The sequence below is a fragment of the Lepidochelys olivacea genome (genome assembly GCF_965140295.1).
Source record: "Lepidochelys olivacea isolate rLepOli2 genome assembly, chromosome: 1".
Classification (NCBI taxonomy): Eukaryota; Metazoa; Chordata; order Testudines; family Cheloniidae; genus Lepidochelys; species Lepidochelys olivacea.
Window position 1 is genome coordinate 352163413 of NC_140411.1, and position 17462 is coordinate 352180874.

The following is a 17462-nucleotide window of genomic DNA, read 5'->3' on the forward strand; positions in this document are numbered from 1 at the left end:
TAATACAATGTGTATTGTGTCAAATACATCAGTGGTTGAGAAGCACACATAAATTAGGAGGTGATTCACCAAACCGATATTCACTCATAAATTGTACTAATATCTGAACTTAGTTTCTAGACAAAGACAATTGCACCAATTACACTGTCCACAGAAAGTGCCTGTTGTATAAATATTCTTAATTTAATTGGCCTGGATGTCAATGTCCCTCAGATGATGGCCTGAAAAATATCTGTGTTTTTGTAACACTCACAGTAGGTAATGGCAGTAGAAAGTGTTTGTTTTTTAAAGGAGTAGACTTGCACAATGCTATCAGTTCTTCTGTAGCAACACCGCTTGAAAAAAAATAACAGCGCCTTTAGTCCTCTCACTTAATATCTTCTTTGTTGATTTGTAATAAAAATTGATACTGTTATAGTAATTACACCCTGCTTGGTCCAAGAGCATAACTGAACGGCACACTGCAATCTTGCAGCTCTAGCTCTCTGCATCTGCAGGATCCAATCCCTCCAACATTTTTAAGGCAGGAATACGCAGATGCAAATTCACAATGGGCATTTTACTTCCCAGCTGCTGATGCTACACTACTGAGTAGCCTCAGTAGTCATGTGGCTTGCAGGTGGCTATACATATACCCAAGTGGTAGACCTCCAGGAAAGGCTGCCTGAGACATGTTTCTGGAGACTTAATTAAGATGCTATGTTGAACTTTTTACCTTCAGTAGAGTCAGAGTCTTTCTGCTCAGAAGGATTATTCTTGTTGGTGTTCTCAGTGAGAGGTGTTGTTTGTTCTTCTGGTTCCTCCTCTTCTTCTGAGTCCACACTGCCATCATGATCCCCATTCTCTAGATCACTTTTTGAGGAACTTTCTGAGGTCTGAGATACTCCAAACCTGAATCGTAGAAATCAGAGTTAGAAAGACCTATTAGGCCATGTAGTCCACCGCCTACTTGCTAGTCCAATCAGGAGGGGGAAGAAAGGGGCAGTGCGGATGCTTCCTTAATGTGTGTCTTTTAATGCTTTGATCAATGTAGTTTTTGATATCCTAAATGACAGGGCTTCCTACAGGAGATATTCCTCAGTTTAATAAATGTCCTTCAGGAATTTCGGCCTAACATTCAGCCTAAATTTTCTGTTTTGTAGTTTCTTCCCATAATTTCCCATTTATATTCCCGTAAACCCCTATAGAATCCCTGCTGTATTTACTACACCCTTCAGAAATTCTCCCTGAGCCATCTCTAAGTAAAATTTACAAACAATTCTGAATCATTTCTCATAAGTTAATTATTATTCACAATAGTATCACAGGTGTGCACAGCACTTTACAAGCATATCGAAAGACAGTCTTTCCCTAAGGAGCATTCACTCTAAACTAAACATAACAAACAAGGCAAGAGACCGAAGTACAGAAGTGGGTGGGAAGGTAAGAGGAAGAATACAGAATGCAAGGGAGGGCAGATTTTTCATGGAGATCACGGCATACATTGTACAGTATGGTTCATAGATTTCTTTTTAATTACAACAGAAGTCACTAAATTACTCTTTCATAGTTTCCACACTTGTAAAATGGAGGTGGGTAGGAGGACTAAATTTGCTAATGTGTGCATTGCATCCTGAGGATATAAAACACTATGAATGCAAACTATCTTCCATATTCTAATTTAGACACACAAGCATTTTCAAGACAATTGAGTCTGAATAGAAAAATCAATTTTCATGTGATCACTAAAAGTCTGACTTACATTTCCAATCAAATGTGAATTATGACTTTATTGCACCCACAATTTTCATTCCTACTTGCAGCAGCTACATATTTCTGATCTTTCATTCAACCTTGTATACAAAAAGGAGACAGAAGGCCTAATTCAATTAATATAGGTCCATCTTCAGTGGCATAAGACTACTTTCTTCACTTAGATTTTGGGGAAAATGAGAGTTGGACAGGAGGGAGTGTATTTGTTATTTATAAACAAAAATTACACAGGATAGTAAACAAATCTTTCCCCTTTTACACACCTCAAATGGAAACTGACTAAAACACAGTTTCTACTCAGTTACATTTTCCATACTGCAATGATTGAAAAGGTGGGATGAGTGACCAGTCCAGAACAACAAGAAAGAAGCATCAGAACAAGTCAGCAAAGGATCAATAAAATTGACATTACAAATGATCTTTAATAAAAACAAAAAGATTCGATTTGGAAGTTGTCCCCTTCTACATCCAAGAAAGTTAAGTTATCAAACTAGCTGGTGTTACAGTGTGCACCACTGATTTTAACTGAAGGGCTGATTCTCACTGGCACCAAGAATGATCACACCCATCCTGTTAGGATTTATTAATTCGCAGATGATAAAGGTGCTGGAACTGACTGCCCTGGAGACTGAAGTCCTCTACGGTATTTATTTCCAAAATATAACGCATAGGCAGCAGCATGGCAAGCTTCCCCACACAAACCCTCTACAGTACCTAATGCCTGTCCTAGAGAATCATTTCTAGGCCAGGGAAGTGAGTTCAATCTCAATCGAGATTCAGAACGAGAACAGCAAGCAAGTTAGTGCCACCTGACCTGGTGGCTTGTGTGATGCAGATAATTGTCCATTAGCAACTGGACTGAGAATATTAATACATTTCACACAGTTCATAGAATATCAGGGTTGGAAGGGACCTCAGGAGGTCATCTAGTCCAACCCTCTGCTCAAAGCAGGACCAAACCCCAACTAAATCATCCCAGCCAGGGCTTTGTCAAGCCTGACCTTAAAAACCTCAAAGGAAGGAGATTCCACCACCTCCCTAGGGAACCCATTCCAATTCAATTTCGGCCTCTTGGTTGTTTCTGCTGTCCAATTTATCCACATCTTTTAAAACTGCTATTATAGAAGAATTTATTATTAAATAATTAATAAATCTAAGGGGTGGATTGCAAATTCATTACAGTACCAGCTATACAACATGTAAGGGCGCTAAATTCTGACCAAAACCAAATTTTTCTTGTCTTCACAATTTTTAAAAGAATCCTGTATCTTCTCCCTTATTAAACAAACCAATCATTGTTCTCTCTACCGCATCCTCTGGAACAAGACCTGGGCTTTACACTCAGTTTCCAGGAGGTGAGAAAAGGAATGGCTTCTAAAAAATTCTTCAAATAAAGGCAGATTCTCTCCTCCACAACTGGTTGTGTATCCTAGTGTTCCCCCCATTGTTACATGCCCTCAAGCCTGGCCTCATTTGTACATGACAGGTGTCTTGCTCTAAGTTTAAGACAAGCAATTATCTCTTTGTAGGAGCAGCTCATATAAAACCATTCTGTTTTATACAAGCAACAGGCTCCAAAGCACATATTTATAAGGAATAATGAACTGGAATATACAACCTGACAGTATTCAGAGAAAAAAGACAGACCTTTTGCTTTCACCTTACCGTGTTCTTGATTTGACTTGGGTTGCATAGGTTATTTCCTTCTCCTCCCAGATATCTTCCTCCTCCTCTTTATCATCAAACTGTTGTATCCGTTCATTGCAGCAGGCCTCAAAGAGGGATGCATTTGGCTAAAACAAATTTCAACAGAAATCAGGTTCTGTGGATTTCTGGGGGAGGAAGCAACTAGACTGGTGATGCAGAGCAGAGTTCACAAAGCACAGTGTCCATGTACATCTAACCCCCTGACGTAATATGTACACTTTTCACTTTACTTTCACCCAGGATAAGGAACAGGCAATATACAGAAGTGGAAGGGCCAAGAGTCAGAAAGAGGTTTGGTAAGCCTGGAGGCAGGAAGCCCAGAAGAGACCAAATAAGAAATAAGGCTGTCACAGCCTGGCTTGCGTCTGAAATAAAAGGTATCCCTGCTTGCTGCTTCATAGTCATCCTGTCATACAAATCTCTCCACTTCACCCACTGTGGTAGGGAGGCTTCTCTGCCATGGGGGGTTGCCTCAGAGATAATTCAGAAAAAGTAAAGCATTCACTCACAAATTTTCCAGTTTGGAATTTTGAGAAGAGGGAGACGATGTCATGAATACAGTCCACTCCACAAAGACAAATGAACTTCCCACAGCATAATCTCGGCGTTCAGGCTAAATTTCAATGGAGTAATTACATTCTTCCTGCTTAAAGCACCCTGTAATGCTAACTGGTGTGCTATTCCTGAACTCTGGCTCTGTCCAACACATAGCACTTTCCACCCCAGCAGTGGCTGCATTTCAGTGGCTGGTGAAGTCACATATTTCTGAACATATACAATTTGTGATCAGTTTGCCAAGTTCATTGAGTGCTTTGGGATCTTTGGATAAAAGGTTCTAAGTATGTGTCAATTATGAGATGATGTACTGTTACAAACAAGAGCTGTAGTGAAATGTCACTACCAAAAAACCCCCTCTCTAGTTAGGAAAACACAGCTAAGCATATTAAATGCTACCTGGGGTTGCAGGTTTTAGTTAGCAGTTTCAAGCAAAACACAATGAATTTTTGCATCTCAGAAATGCTGCCTGTGATGTGAAGAGAGAAAAGGGGAGAAGGAACTAATTTTTCCCTGAGCAGTGTAAGGGAAGTTGTTAAAAGAAGCCGTTTTAAGACCAAGGAAATCGAATGCCCTCAGTTCTGAATGGAACAGGTTTTGTCAGGAAACAGATGTGTAGGGGACTCTTCACTTGCTCCACAACAGGTGCTGACTCAGGAAAGTATGGTGGAGGGGCAAAGGATGGGGTGGCAATACTCAGATTCGTAACGAACCAATTTTCTAATATTTTTATTCACCAACCTCTAATCCTATTCAACAGATGAAAAGGGTGGCAGGGAGAGACAACGGGCTACAGCAGGTTCATAGGGCATTTGCTAGCGAAGACAGAAGCACACCGTCCAGCTCCAGTGGCCACTCCTGTAATGGAGTCTTAGAGCTAGACGATGCAACAGCAGACTGAAAGAGCAACAGAATTGTATAGTACGGTGATTTCAGTGCCCTGATTCCCTTGCTTGAAGATAGGCACTGGGGCATCTTTTTCTTTACTACATAAATAAAATACAGCACCCCTTTTCTCCAAGATGCAAATGGCTGCATCTGATTCAAGCATGGTCTGACCTGCTGGAGTCAGTCCTGTTCAATAAATATCCAAAAACCCCACTTACACTGTCATCATCCGCATCTATGTTGAAGTTTATCTCTGCAATCCGGTCAAAAGGTGCACTGCAAAGAGAAATCTGCATAAGGGCTTGGAGCAACAGGTACAAAGACAACTAAACATAGAAAGACTTTGCAACCCAACTTCTCTGCTGTTCTCTGCACACTCACTGCTGTATTATTCCAACCCAATGATTTCTTTACTCTAGTCCTTGAGGGAAAAATAACGTAAACTTGTATTTCTGCTTCTTTGCAGGTATCACTTGTAGATCTTGTTCCGCTCCTTAGCAGTGGGACTATCCTAGCTCATAAAGTATTTTGACCGTATAGAGCAATGTAGCAGGACAGAGAACAAACCAAGCCCCTACTGGCTGTCACATGCAAACTCCTGCAGAGCATAAATGCTGCCTGCAAACATTTCAGTCAGTTCCTTCAACTGAGTCAGAGACAAAGCTCCCAAAGATAAAGCCAATTCCAGCTGATCACAAACCTCTAAGAGCATCTCATATAATCATGTTCCGTCCTCACTGATCACTTATGTAGCAGCTCTAAGTCCTTAGTGGATAATGATGCAAATCACAAAAACCATTAAACAGCTCACACTGGCAGTTAGGTTAAGAGAGACCATTACTAGAACCGGAGAGGGTTCCACAGAGCAGAAGTGCAGCTGATTGAGGAGGGGAATTTTACTCTGTATCTACACATGCCTAAATCTGGGCAGTGTTATTTATGTCTCAAATGTTATCAATTAAAGCTATTAAGTTAGTGCATCTGTTGTAAAATATTAAAAAATATTCAAATGACCATCCCACTAAAAAAGGGGTCATTTTTAATTATATCTTAAGTCACTTCTTTCATAGGTTTCACCAACAAATATCCTACACTGGAACAGTTTTTGTTTTATTCTCTCCCCCTTCTTATTCATCCTCATGGGAATGGATAGTATGTTCCAGCTACACTTCTCCATCAGCTTCAGTTTTACATTAACGGTCTCTACATGACTCCCGATAGAACTTATGCTGCTTTTTCCCCAATAACTGATTTAATTTCTATTTTTATTACAAAAATGGGAAAAACAATCAGATTACCCCATAATCAGTCAATTGCATGCTGGATTGGAACTTCTTGACCCTATTAACGGTCCTTATGACCACAATGCTCAAGAAAAAGGCTAGAGAATATCTAAGATTCTCCCTTCACACTGAAAAGTAGCTTCCATTTATTTGAATATCATTCTAATGGAGACCCTAGAACTTTGAGGTTGCTGAGACCTTCCGAGCTAGATGGTATTGACAGCTTTCAGGACATACTGGTTGGTACTTTCTTGAGGGTGACTATAAAGATGGCACAAACTCATCTGAAGCTGGCATACAAAATGAAATGGCAATTTGAAAAGAGTTATTTTACTCAGGACCTGGTAGTGACTTAAGCTCTGCTATGAAGAGAACAAACAATGAACTTCCGAATAACTCAGATTCATCAGGAGCAGCAAAAGACTCAGAATCATTGTGCTACCATAGAGCTTTCCAGGCTAAAAACTGCCCCTTTCCACTGATCACCAGGTCACTAAGGCCATCAGCCTCTAGCATTTTTCTATTTGAAATTAAGTCTCACAAAATGGAAGGAGATCTCTAACTTTTTAACACTATATGAAATACCGTTATAAGATAGGTTTCAGAGTAACAGCCATGTTAGTCTGTATTCGCAAAAAGAAAAGGAGTACTTGTGGCACCTTAGAGACTAACCAATTTATTTGAGCATGAGCTTTCGCGAGCTACAGCTCACTTCATCGGATGCATACTGTGGAAACTGCAGAAGACATTATATATACACAGAGACCATGAAACAATACCTCCTCCCACCCTACTCTCCTGCTGGTAATAGCTTATCTAAAGTGATCATCAAGTTGGGCCATTTCCAGCACAAATCCAAGTTTTCTCACCCTCCGCCCCCCGCCCCCCCAAACTCACTCTCCTGCTCGTAACAGCTCATCCAAAGCGACCACTCTCCCTACAATATGCATGATAATCAAGGTGGGCCATTTCCAGCACAAATACAGGTTTTCTCACCCCCCCACCCCCATAAACACACAAACTCACTCTCCTGCTGGCAATAGCTCATCCAAAGCGACCACTCTCCCTACAATATGCATGATAATCAAGGTTTAACCAGAACGTCGGGGGGGGTGGGTGGGGGAGAAAAAAAACAAGGGGAAATAATGCATAATGACTTAGCCACTCCCAGTCCCTATTTAAGCCTAAATTAATAGTATCCAATTTGCAAATGAATTCCAATTCAGCAGTTTCTCGCTGGAGTCTGGATTTGAAGTTTTTTTGTTGTAAGATAGCGACCTTCATGTCTGTGATTGCATGACCAGAGAGACTGAAGTGTTCTCCAACTGGTTTATGAAAGTTATAATTCTTGACATCTGATTTGTGTCCATTTATTCTTGTACGTAGAGATTGTCCAGTTTGACCAATGTAAATGGCAGAGGGGCATTGCTGGCACATGATGGCATATATCACATTGGTGGATGTGCAGGTGAACGAGCTTCTGATAGTGTAGCTGATGTTATTAAGCCCTTTGATGGTGTCCCCTGAATAGATATGTGGGCACAGTTGGCAACGGGCTTTGTTGCAAGGATAAGTTCCTGGGTTAGTGGTTCTGTTGTGTGGTATGTGGTTGTTGGTGAGTATTTGCTTCAGGTTGGGGGGCTGTCTGTAGGCAAGGACTGGCCTGTCTCCCAAGATTTGTGAGAGTGTTGGGTCATCCTTCAGGATAGGTTGTAGATCCTTAATCATGCGTTGGAGGGGTTTTAGTTGGGGGCTGAAGGTGACGGCTAGTGGCGTTCTATTATTTTCTTTGTTAGGCCTGTCCTGTAGTAGGTGACTTCTGGGAACTCTTCTGGCTCTATCAATCTGTTTCTTCACTTCCGCAGGTGGGTATTGTAGTTGTAAGAATGCTTGATAGAGATCTTGTAGTGTTTGTCTCTGTCTGAGGGGTTGGAGCAAATGCGGTTGTATCGCAGAGCTTGGCTGTAGACGATGGATCGTGTGGTGTGGTCAGGGTGAAAGCTGGAGGCATGTAGGTAGGAATAGCGGTCAGTAGGTTTCCGGTATAGGGTGGTGTTTATGTGACCATTGTTTATTAGCACTGTAGTGTCCAGGAAGTGGATCTCTTGTGTGGACTGGACCAGGCTGAGGTTGTTGGTGGGATGGAAATTGTTGAAATCATGGTGGAATTCCTCAAGGGCTTCTTTTCCATGGGTCCAGACGATGAAGATGTCATCAATATAGCGCAAGTAGAGTAGGGGCTTTAGGGGACGAGAGCTGAGGAAGCGTTGTTCTAAGTCAGCCATAAAAATGTTGGCATGCAGTGGGGCCGTGCGGGTACCCATAGCAGTGCCGCTGATCTGAAGGTATACATTGTCCCCAAATGTAAAATAGTTATGGGTAAGGACAAAGTCGCAAAGTTCAGCCACCAGGTTAGCCGTGACATTATCGGGAATAGTGTTCTTGACGGCTGGTAGTCCATCTTTGTGTGGAATGTTGGTGTAGAGGGCTTCTACATCCAATAGTGGCCAAGATGGTGTTATCAGGAAGATCACCGATGGATTGTAGTTTCCTCAGGAAGTCAGTGGTGTCTCGAAGGTAGCTGGGAGTGCTGGTAGCGTAGGGCCTGAGGAGGGAGTCTACATAGCCAGACAATCCTGCTGTCAGGGTGCCAATGCCTGAGATGATGGGGCGCCCAGGATTTCCAGGTTTATGGATCTTGGGTAGTAGATAGAATATCCCAGGTCGGGGTTCCAGGGGTGTGTCTGTGTGGATTTGATCTTGTGCTTTTTCAGGAAGTTTCTTGAGCAAATGCTGTAGTTGCTTTTGGTAACTCTCAGTGGGACGAGAGGGTAATGGCTTGTAGAAAGTGGTGTTGGAGAGCTGCCGAGCAGCCTCTTGTTCATATTCCGACCTATTCATGATGACAACAGCACCTCCTTTGTCAGCCTTTTTGATTATAATGTCAGAGTTGTTTCTGAGGCTGTGGATGGCATTGTGTTCTGCACGGCTGAGGTTATGGGGCAAGTAATTTGTTTTTAATGACAGAAACCTATAAGGGTGATAATCTCAGGAGACGGGGATGAGGAGGTGTTTTTAATGAGAATCATAGAATCATAGAATATCATGGTTGGAAGGGACCCCAGAAGGTCATCTAGTCCAACCCCCTGCTCGAAGCAGGACCAATTCCCAGTTAAATCATCCCAGCCAGGGCTTTGTCAAGCCTGACCTTAAAAACCTCTAAGGAAGGAGATTCCACCACCTCCCTAGGTAACGCATTCCAGTGTTTCACCACCCTCTTAGTGAAAAAGTTTTTCCTAATATCCAATCTAAACCTCCCCCACTGCAACTTGAGACCATTACTCCTCGTTCTGTCATCTGCTACCATTGAGAACAGTCTAGAGCCATCCTCCTTGGAACCCCCTTTCAGGTAGTTGAAAGCAGCTATCAAATCCCCCCTCATTCTTCTCTTCTGCAGGCTAAACAATCCCAGCTCCCTCAGCCTCTCCTCATAACTCATGTGTTCCAGTCCCCTAATCATTTTTGTTGCCCTTCGCTGGACTCTCTCCAATTTATCCACATCCTTCTTGAAGTGTGGGGCCCAAAACTGGACACAGTACTCCAGATGAGGCCTCACCAATGTCGAATAGAGGGGAACGATCACGTCCCTCGATCTGCTCGCTATGCCCCTACTTATACATCCCAAAATGCCATTGGCCTTCTTGGCAACAAGGGCACACTGCTGACTCATATCCAGCTTCTCGTCCACTGTCACCCCTAGGTCCTTTTCCGCAGAACTGCTGCCTAGCCATTCGGTCCCTAGTCTGTAGCTGTGCATTGGGTTCTTCCGTCCTAAGTGCAGGGTCCTGCACTTATCCTTATTGAACCTCATCAGATTTCTTTTGGCCCAATCCTCCAATTTGTCTAGGTCTTTCTGTATCCTATCCCTCCCCTCCAGCGTATCTACCACTCCTCCCAGTTTAGTATCATCCGCAAATTTGCTGAGAGTGCAATCCACACCATCCTCCAGATCATTTATGAAGATATTGAACAAAACCGGCCCCAGGACCGACCCTTGGGGCACTCCACTTGATACCGGCTGCCAACTAGACATGGAGCCATTGATCACTACCCGTTGAGCCCGACAATCTAGCCAGCTTTCTACCCACCTTATAGTGCATTCATCCAGCCCATACTTCCTTAACTTGCTGACAAGAATACTGTGGGAGACCGTGTCAAAAGCTTTGCTAAAGTCAAGAAACAATACATCCACTGCTTTCCCTTCATCCACAGAACCAGTAATCTCATCATAGAAGGCGATTAGATTAGTCAGGCATGACCTTCCCTTGGTGAATCCATGCTGGCTGTTCCTGATCACTTTCCTCTCATGCAAGTGCTTCAGGATTGATTCTTTGAGGACCTGCTCCATGATTTTTCCAGGGACTGAGATGAGGCTGACTGGCCTGTAGTTCCCAGGATCCTCCTTCTTCCCTTTTTTAAAGATTGGCACTACATTAGCCTTTTTCCAGTCATCCGGGACTTCCCTGGTTCGCCACGAGTTTTCAAAGATAATGGCCAATGGCTCTGCAATCACAGCCGCCAATTCCTTCAGCACTCTCGGATGCAACTCGTCCGGCCCCATGGACTTGTGCACGTCCAGCTTTTCTAAATAGTCCCTAACCACCTCTATCTCCACAGAGGGCTGGCCATCTCTTCCCCATTTTGTGATGCCCAGCGCAGCAGTCTGGGAGCTGACCTTATTAGTGAAAACAGAGGCAAAAAAAGCATTGAGTACATTAGCTTTTTCCACATCCTCTGTCACTAGGTTGCCTCCCTCATTCAGTAAAGGGCCCACACATTCCTTGGCTTTCTTCTTGTTGCCAACATACCTGAAGAAACCCTTCTTGTTACTCTTGACATCTCTGGCTAGCTGCAGCTCCAGGTGCGATTTGGCCCTCCTGATATCATTCCTACATGCCCGAGCAATATTTTTATACTCTTCCCTGGTCATAAGTCCAACCTTCCACTTCTTGTAAGCTTCTTATTAGCATCTCTTACATAACAGCTGCAGAGTCATTATCGCTTAGGGAATGTCTACAGTGCAATGTAAGCCCAGGGTTCGAACTCAGACATAGCCTAACTGGATATTAGAAAAAACTTTTTCACTAGGAGGGTAGTGAAGCACTGGAATGCGTTACCTAGGGAGGTGATGGAATCTCCTTCCTTTGAGGTTTTTAAGATCAGGCTTAACAAAGCCCTGGTTGGGATGATTTAGTTGGGGATTGGTCCTGCTTTGAGCAAGTGGTTGGTCTAGATGACCTCCTGAGGTCCCTTCCAACCCTGATATATTCTGTGAGAGCCTATCCTCCTCCCCCTTCTAGCTACAAACAACTCATACTAACCGAGGGCTCAGACCCAGGGTCGCAGGACCCCACAGGGTGGAGGAGCCAAGCCTGACTTAAGTCAGGACCCAGCATTCAAGCTCTATTGATTTGCAGTGGACTCATGCTGTGGGGGTTTGTTTACACTGCAATAAAACACCTGCGGCTGTGTCAGCAGACTTGGCCTTGCAGGGCTATAAAATTGCCATGTCGACATTCAGGCTTGGGCTCTGAGACCCCAGCCACTTGGAGCCCAAGCGGGAACATCTATGCCACTACTTTTAGCCTTGTAGATTGAGGCTGCAAGCACAAGCCCGGGTTCTGAGATTCACCACCAAGGGTTGGATTTTTTTGTTTTGTTTTGTTTTGTTTTTTGCAGTGTAGACGTACCCTAAGATTCTGTAACATGAAATCCATCCACCTCTCCCTTCTTAATGGTTTTTGGAATTGCCTTAACACTTGCATGCTTCCTTGTAAGTGAGGAAGATGAAGATTTCCTCGGGGACTTCATCTGACTGCCAATCTTCAACTGTAGACATGACAAAACTGGAAAAATGAACTCACTTGATATTGTCATCCTGGTCTGCAAACTCTTCGTCATTGAAGCCAAACTGATCCACAAAGTTGGCTGTCATCTGTTGGATTTGGTACTCTGAGAATGCCTGAGGGATGCAACCAGAGACCGGTTATAAGGCAATTCAAAGAGTTTAAAATAAACATTATAAGAAGATGCTGCTAATCAAGCCCATCCCACCTACAGTCTACTCCTCTGAGTTTGTATAGCGCCTAGCACAATGGGGCCCCATTCTTGGTTGGCCCTTAGCCACTACTATAATAAACTGAACTATATAATAGTAGTAGTTCAATTTTCCAAACTAGGTATTTCCACCACTATTGTTTGTTAGGACTTTGCTGCAGTAGCCAGCAAACACCTGTTTTCTGACGGTCAATATACTGAAGTCCTCCTGTTAGCACTGCTGTTGAAACTCCCATCCCGCCAGTGCAAGGGGGAAATTCCAATTTCCCTTGTAGAGAGAAGTCAGTTAATTTCCCTTGTTTTTATGGGGGGTTTTAACATAGCGACTAGGGAAACAAACACATTTGGAGGTCGGGAGGTGTATCTGCAAAACCACAGAAGTTAGCTGGGGGACTCAGGTGAAGGGGTAAGTAATCTGATACTCATTTTTTTAACCTCACTAGATTTCAGGTTAAGGGTGTCCCTTGGATTCCCGCATCTGGTTTTATATGGCTAGCTAAATCTGAACTACCTAAAATGTCTTTGCTGGATCTAATCTGCCCTGCCCTTTCCTAAACTGCACCTCTACTGTCTCCATGAGTCATGGAGACACTTCTTCCATTCTACTCTCACCTAACAATCACTATGCAAATACATCCTTCAGCAGCCCTCAGAGAGTGCTTACACAGGAAAACTAGGCACCTCGGGCCAAAATTCATTGGAGGGGGAGTCCAGGGCCCACCATGCAGTACAAGCACTGTGGTCAGGGTTGCCATACTACAGATCCACCAGGACCAGCTGCTCATCCTGCCACTACTCAGGGCCCTGCTCACTTATGGAAGTGCAGGCAGGCCAAACCTGAGTGGTGCTGTGACCCCATGCACCAGGTCACAAGACTGCTCATTCAAATTAGGCCCGGCCACACTCCATCAGCGTAGGTAGGGGCCCATAGTGTATACCTGCCTGGGGCCCAATGATGGGTTAAATCCAGCCCTGCTGATGTCCAACCTGGCTCTACCAGTAACCATTAGGAGATTTCAAATATTTGCCTTCAAACACAAGAAAGCAAAATTCACCCCCTTCACTTGGCTCTCTCGTTTTATAAGAGAATACCTATTCAATTGCCTTCCCTTTCCTTTATAAATAATACCATTTTAACCCATAGATCTCAATGAGCTTTATAAAAGAGGTAAATATCACTATATCCCCATTTTAGAGCAGTGGAAACTAAGGCACAGAGAGATCATACCACAGAGCTGTGGGAGAGCTGGGAACAGAATCCAGGTCTCCCAACTGAGCACTCAATCTAATGGGTCACACTGCCTCTAACAAAATGTCTTCCCCATGGGCACCTCAGCAGGAGAGCGGTCTTCACCAATGGTCAGCTCTACCCTCTGCTGCAGTGAGCGAGTGACATTTTCCACATGGCACAAAAACTTTAGGGTGAGAAGGTTCAAATACTGGCCAAATTGTCCTTCTCTTCTTGTAAAAACATCTCTACCGTTAACAGATTAGACAGACACACAAGCAGCTTTAGACCCTGGTAAGAAGTTAGGAAGCTGCACCATAGTGAGAAGGATTAAAGATGAAGCCAGATGTAGTGTGCTTCTCGGCAACAGTACGAAGCACAGAGTCTGTCACCTGTTGGAGGGAGAGTTCATTGGGGAAGGCGCTCTCGATGTCCTCGTCCTCACTGGAAGAATGCAGATGGTGGGTGCTCACCTGAAACAAAGATCACAATGAATGCTAGGGAAAGCCAAGAGAGGTCACAGTATAATCTTGCCCTATTAAGAATCTATCACAGCCAGAGACCAAAGCGGTCTAGTAGGAATTATTTTCCTTCAGAGGGCAACATCATGAGACACAATACACATCAGAGAGGTTGCCAAGCTACAGCAGTACTGCAGCTAGGTCAGAGAGAAATCCCTCACACTCAGCACTATAGAGAAGAGGTTAACTATAACTCCCCACGCCGGCCCCTGTATACCCGCTGTGTAGGATCAAGGAAAATATCACAGAAAAGGCTGTATAAAACCAACAATTTTCAAATAAAACAGGTGCCAGAAAGCACCAGGCCCATCTGAAATATGCAGAAGGGTTTAGCACTGTCCTTACCAAATCCACTGTATTCTTCCGGTTGGTCTCTCTCAGCGTCTCTTCTACAAAGCTCTCCCACCTCCCTCTGCAATCCTCAGGTAGCTCTGTAACAAATGGATCACCACCATAGTTACCTCATAGCTCAAGGAACAAAGGACCAGTGCCAGTCAATGGAACGTATCAATCCCACTCTCTCCCATATACTGGGCAATGTTCAGATCCCCAGACAAGTAAGGAACAGTGTTCTGGGGTACATGCATCTCAATCCCTGAGGCAATAGTTTATATAACATGTTTTTAATCCCTCAGCACTTGTTCAACAAACACATGGTGATATTTAAAAAGATTAAAAACACTCCTATGACCCAAAGCACTGAAAGAATCCAACAAAGCAAACAGAAGACAAAACAAAAATATGGGGCCAAGACTGGAAGTATACACCTGAGGAAGAGAGGTATATTTGAGGTGCAAAGAGCGGAGAGGGCATTGGCTGAGATGGATATCAGAGCATGGAGAAATTCCAGCCCTAAGGACCTCCAAAGCAAAGTTAACCCATGCCATTTCATATTCCTTGGATACTATGTACTGTAACTACTAGTTCTGCCCACGCATTATAATGTACCACTTCAGTTCTGGGCCTCGCTCAGTGTTTAACATGCTATTCTCCCATGCAATGAGCCGAGTTAGAGAGCTAAAGAGAATAGCAATAAGGCAAATTCTTCAGTCAGTGTAGCCCCTAAATGGCCAAGGGAACTACAAGACAACACTTAGAAATTCTTGCACAATGCAACCTCTTAAGTTGCTAACATTAGTGTTTGATAAGCATGTAAGAAGCCAAGAAAGGTGAACGATTCCTCCCATCTGCACCAATGTGTTTTCCATTAATATACTTAACTGGGTATCCTTATCTCCTCCTAGACAAACAAAGGGTTAAGTGGGCTACGCAGTGGTTTTCAAACTGTAGGCCAAAGTCAAGTGGGGTCAGAAGAACATCATCTGCCCCTGTATCTCTCTCAAATAGAGACTCAAGTGTTAGTGATAATTTACTAAAAGAAACCACATTCTCCCCATAACACCTTCCAAGCCCCAACACCCACACTTTATTTATTGTCATTTCTTGATATGTTATGTCTAAACTAGAGTGTCAGCTTCCTGGGACAGGGCCCCGTTCTCCCCTGTAAATCTAAGGTACTGCAAAAAACGTATAATCTCCTGTTGAGCAAGGCACCCTGTAGGACAAAATGAGTCAAACTCTGCACATAGTTATGCAGACACAATCCCACAGACTTCGACATGGCAGTGTGCATGTAAGAGAGAGCAGAATGTGGCCAAAAGCTTCCATAAGAATCAAATATAAACATTCAGCCAGAAATCTTTTTTTTTAAAACTGTAAAATGGGATCTTACCAGCATGTAAAACAAGGCAAAACAGAGTGTTTCAGAAAGAGCTATTCAATCAGAAAAACACATGATGGAACAGGGACTAGACCATGTACCTTTAATGAATTCACTGGTCTGGGTCTGCATGGGGCCCTTCTCCATATTCTGTACCACAGCATTGGCTATTCGGGTAAGGTGGCCCATATTCCCTCGCCTCATTCCACCTTCTGCCCTGAAAACAGCAACAGTCAGTACCAGTTCAACAAAACACTCACCAGCAAATTCTTAAGAGTCACGGGCTGCTGCCACAATTTAACATGTGTAAACAGTAATTACTACCAGTGTGGCAGATGTAAAGATGCTACATCAACACAGAATAGGCTGAAGGGGATGAACTGTCTCACAACAGAGGAGCCAGATCACATTGTCTCAGGCAGATAGGGAAGAGAGAACTCCTATTGCACTGGGTATACCAGACATCTATAAAAGCAGCTATGAGATACTAGCACAGAAGTAGATAATTTTTTAATCATAACTTCCCTGAAACAAAGACACAGCAACAGAGAAATATTCGAATCATGGCTGTATTGAAAAAGCACTGGAATTGTAGTTGAAGGTAAGAGAGAACAAAAGAGATTCTAACTATAATGACATATTTCCCTCAAAGAGAATTTCTGAAAAATAATCAAAATTAAATTAAATAATAACAAAGTCACATTGCCCCTGTATTTTCGTTGTTCTGATGCTATCCAAGGAAAATGTCAATCTCAAAATCAATCAGTGAGTGAAATGGCTGAGACAATCTTCCTACCCACACTATTCAGAAAAGGACTGAAGTGACTCAGGAATCAAAATATATTCGCTTTGATGGCAGGTCAGCAGGTGACACTTACACAGCTCAGACCAGAGCGACTCATCGAATATAGCAGATCTGCTCTCAAACTGGCAGGTGCTGACAATCAAAAGAATGGACAGAACTCACACAAGTAACCTAATTATTCATTTCAACACTTCATTCACATTACAGAGTATCTCATCAAATATTCAGGTTTGAGGCAAATATTATTTGCGCAGCACTAACTGTGCGCAAGGTTGACACAGGCAGCCCTGCTGAATATTGTGGAGGCTGGTTCAAATCAAAGCACATTAAAAACACCATAGAAACACAATGTAAAAGAAGTCTCCATGCCACCCACTTCTGAACCCTAGACAAAATACTGTAAAAAGAAAACCACCTCTTTTATTTGAGCTCCTGGAGGAGATGTTGATGATAAAAGCATACATTACTTTAGTGACACGTAAAACTTTTCATTTTATATTTTGGAGTAACTGGACTATATCAAAAGTTAATTTTGTGATGGTTTGCTGTTCTAATGTCAATTCCCCATAAATACTTTGGAGTTTTCATAGACTGATTGATTTTAGAGCCAGAAGGGACCACTTTGATCGTCCAGATTGACCTGCATAAATAACACCAGCCACAGAACTTCCCTGTTTTGCTCATGACGTTACTATAAAATTCAGTATTAGATAATAAGGTGACAGGCTTTATACAAACCCCCTAATCAGGATGTTCCTTTTAACAACATGAAGTTGTGCCTAAAAAATTTGAGCATTAACTATGAGCTAAATCAAGAGCTCCACAAGTGTCTCCTGAATCTCAATGAGTGACAGAAGTCAAAGCCCAAACAGAGATGACAGAGAGG

General features: G+C 43.1%; 1 protein-coding gene across 2 annotated transcripts in view; it reads right to left on the minus strand.

The window, feature by feature from the left end:
* PPP6R2 (protein phosphatase 6 regulatory subunit 2) overlaps nucleotides 1-17462 on the minus strand; it is a 156263-nt gene that overhangs the window by 35539 nt on the left and 103262 nt on the right. For both annotated transcript variants that reach the window (XM_084615637.1, XM_084615636.1), the window contains exons 13-19: nucleotides 15873-15988; nucleotides 14397-14482; nucleotides 13923-14003; nucleotides 12110-12207; nucleotides 5121-5178; nucleotides 3418-3545; nucleotides 716-891 (exon numbers count right to left, since the gene is read on the minus strand). In XM_084615637.1, coding sequence (XP_084471763.1) covers nucleotides 716-891; nucleotides 3418-3545; nucleotides 5121-5178; nucleotides 12110-12207; nucleotides 13923-14003; nucleotides 14397-14482; nucleotides 15873-15988 — 743 coding nt within the window. The remainder of the gene's footprint in view (nucleotides 1-715; nucleotides 892-3417; nucleotides 3546-5120; nucleotides 5179-12109; nucleotides 12208-13922; nucleotides 14004-14396; nucleotides 14483-15872; nucleotides 15989-17462) is intronic.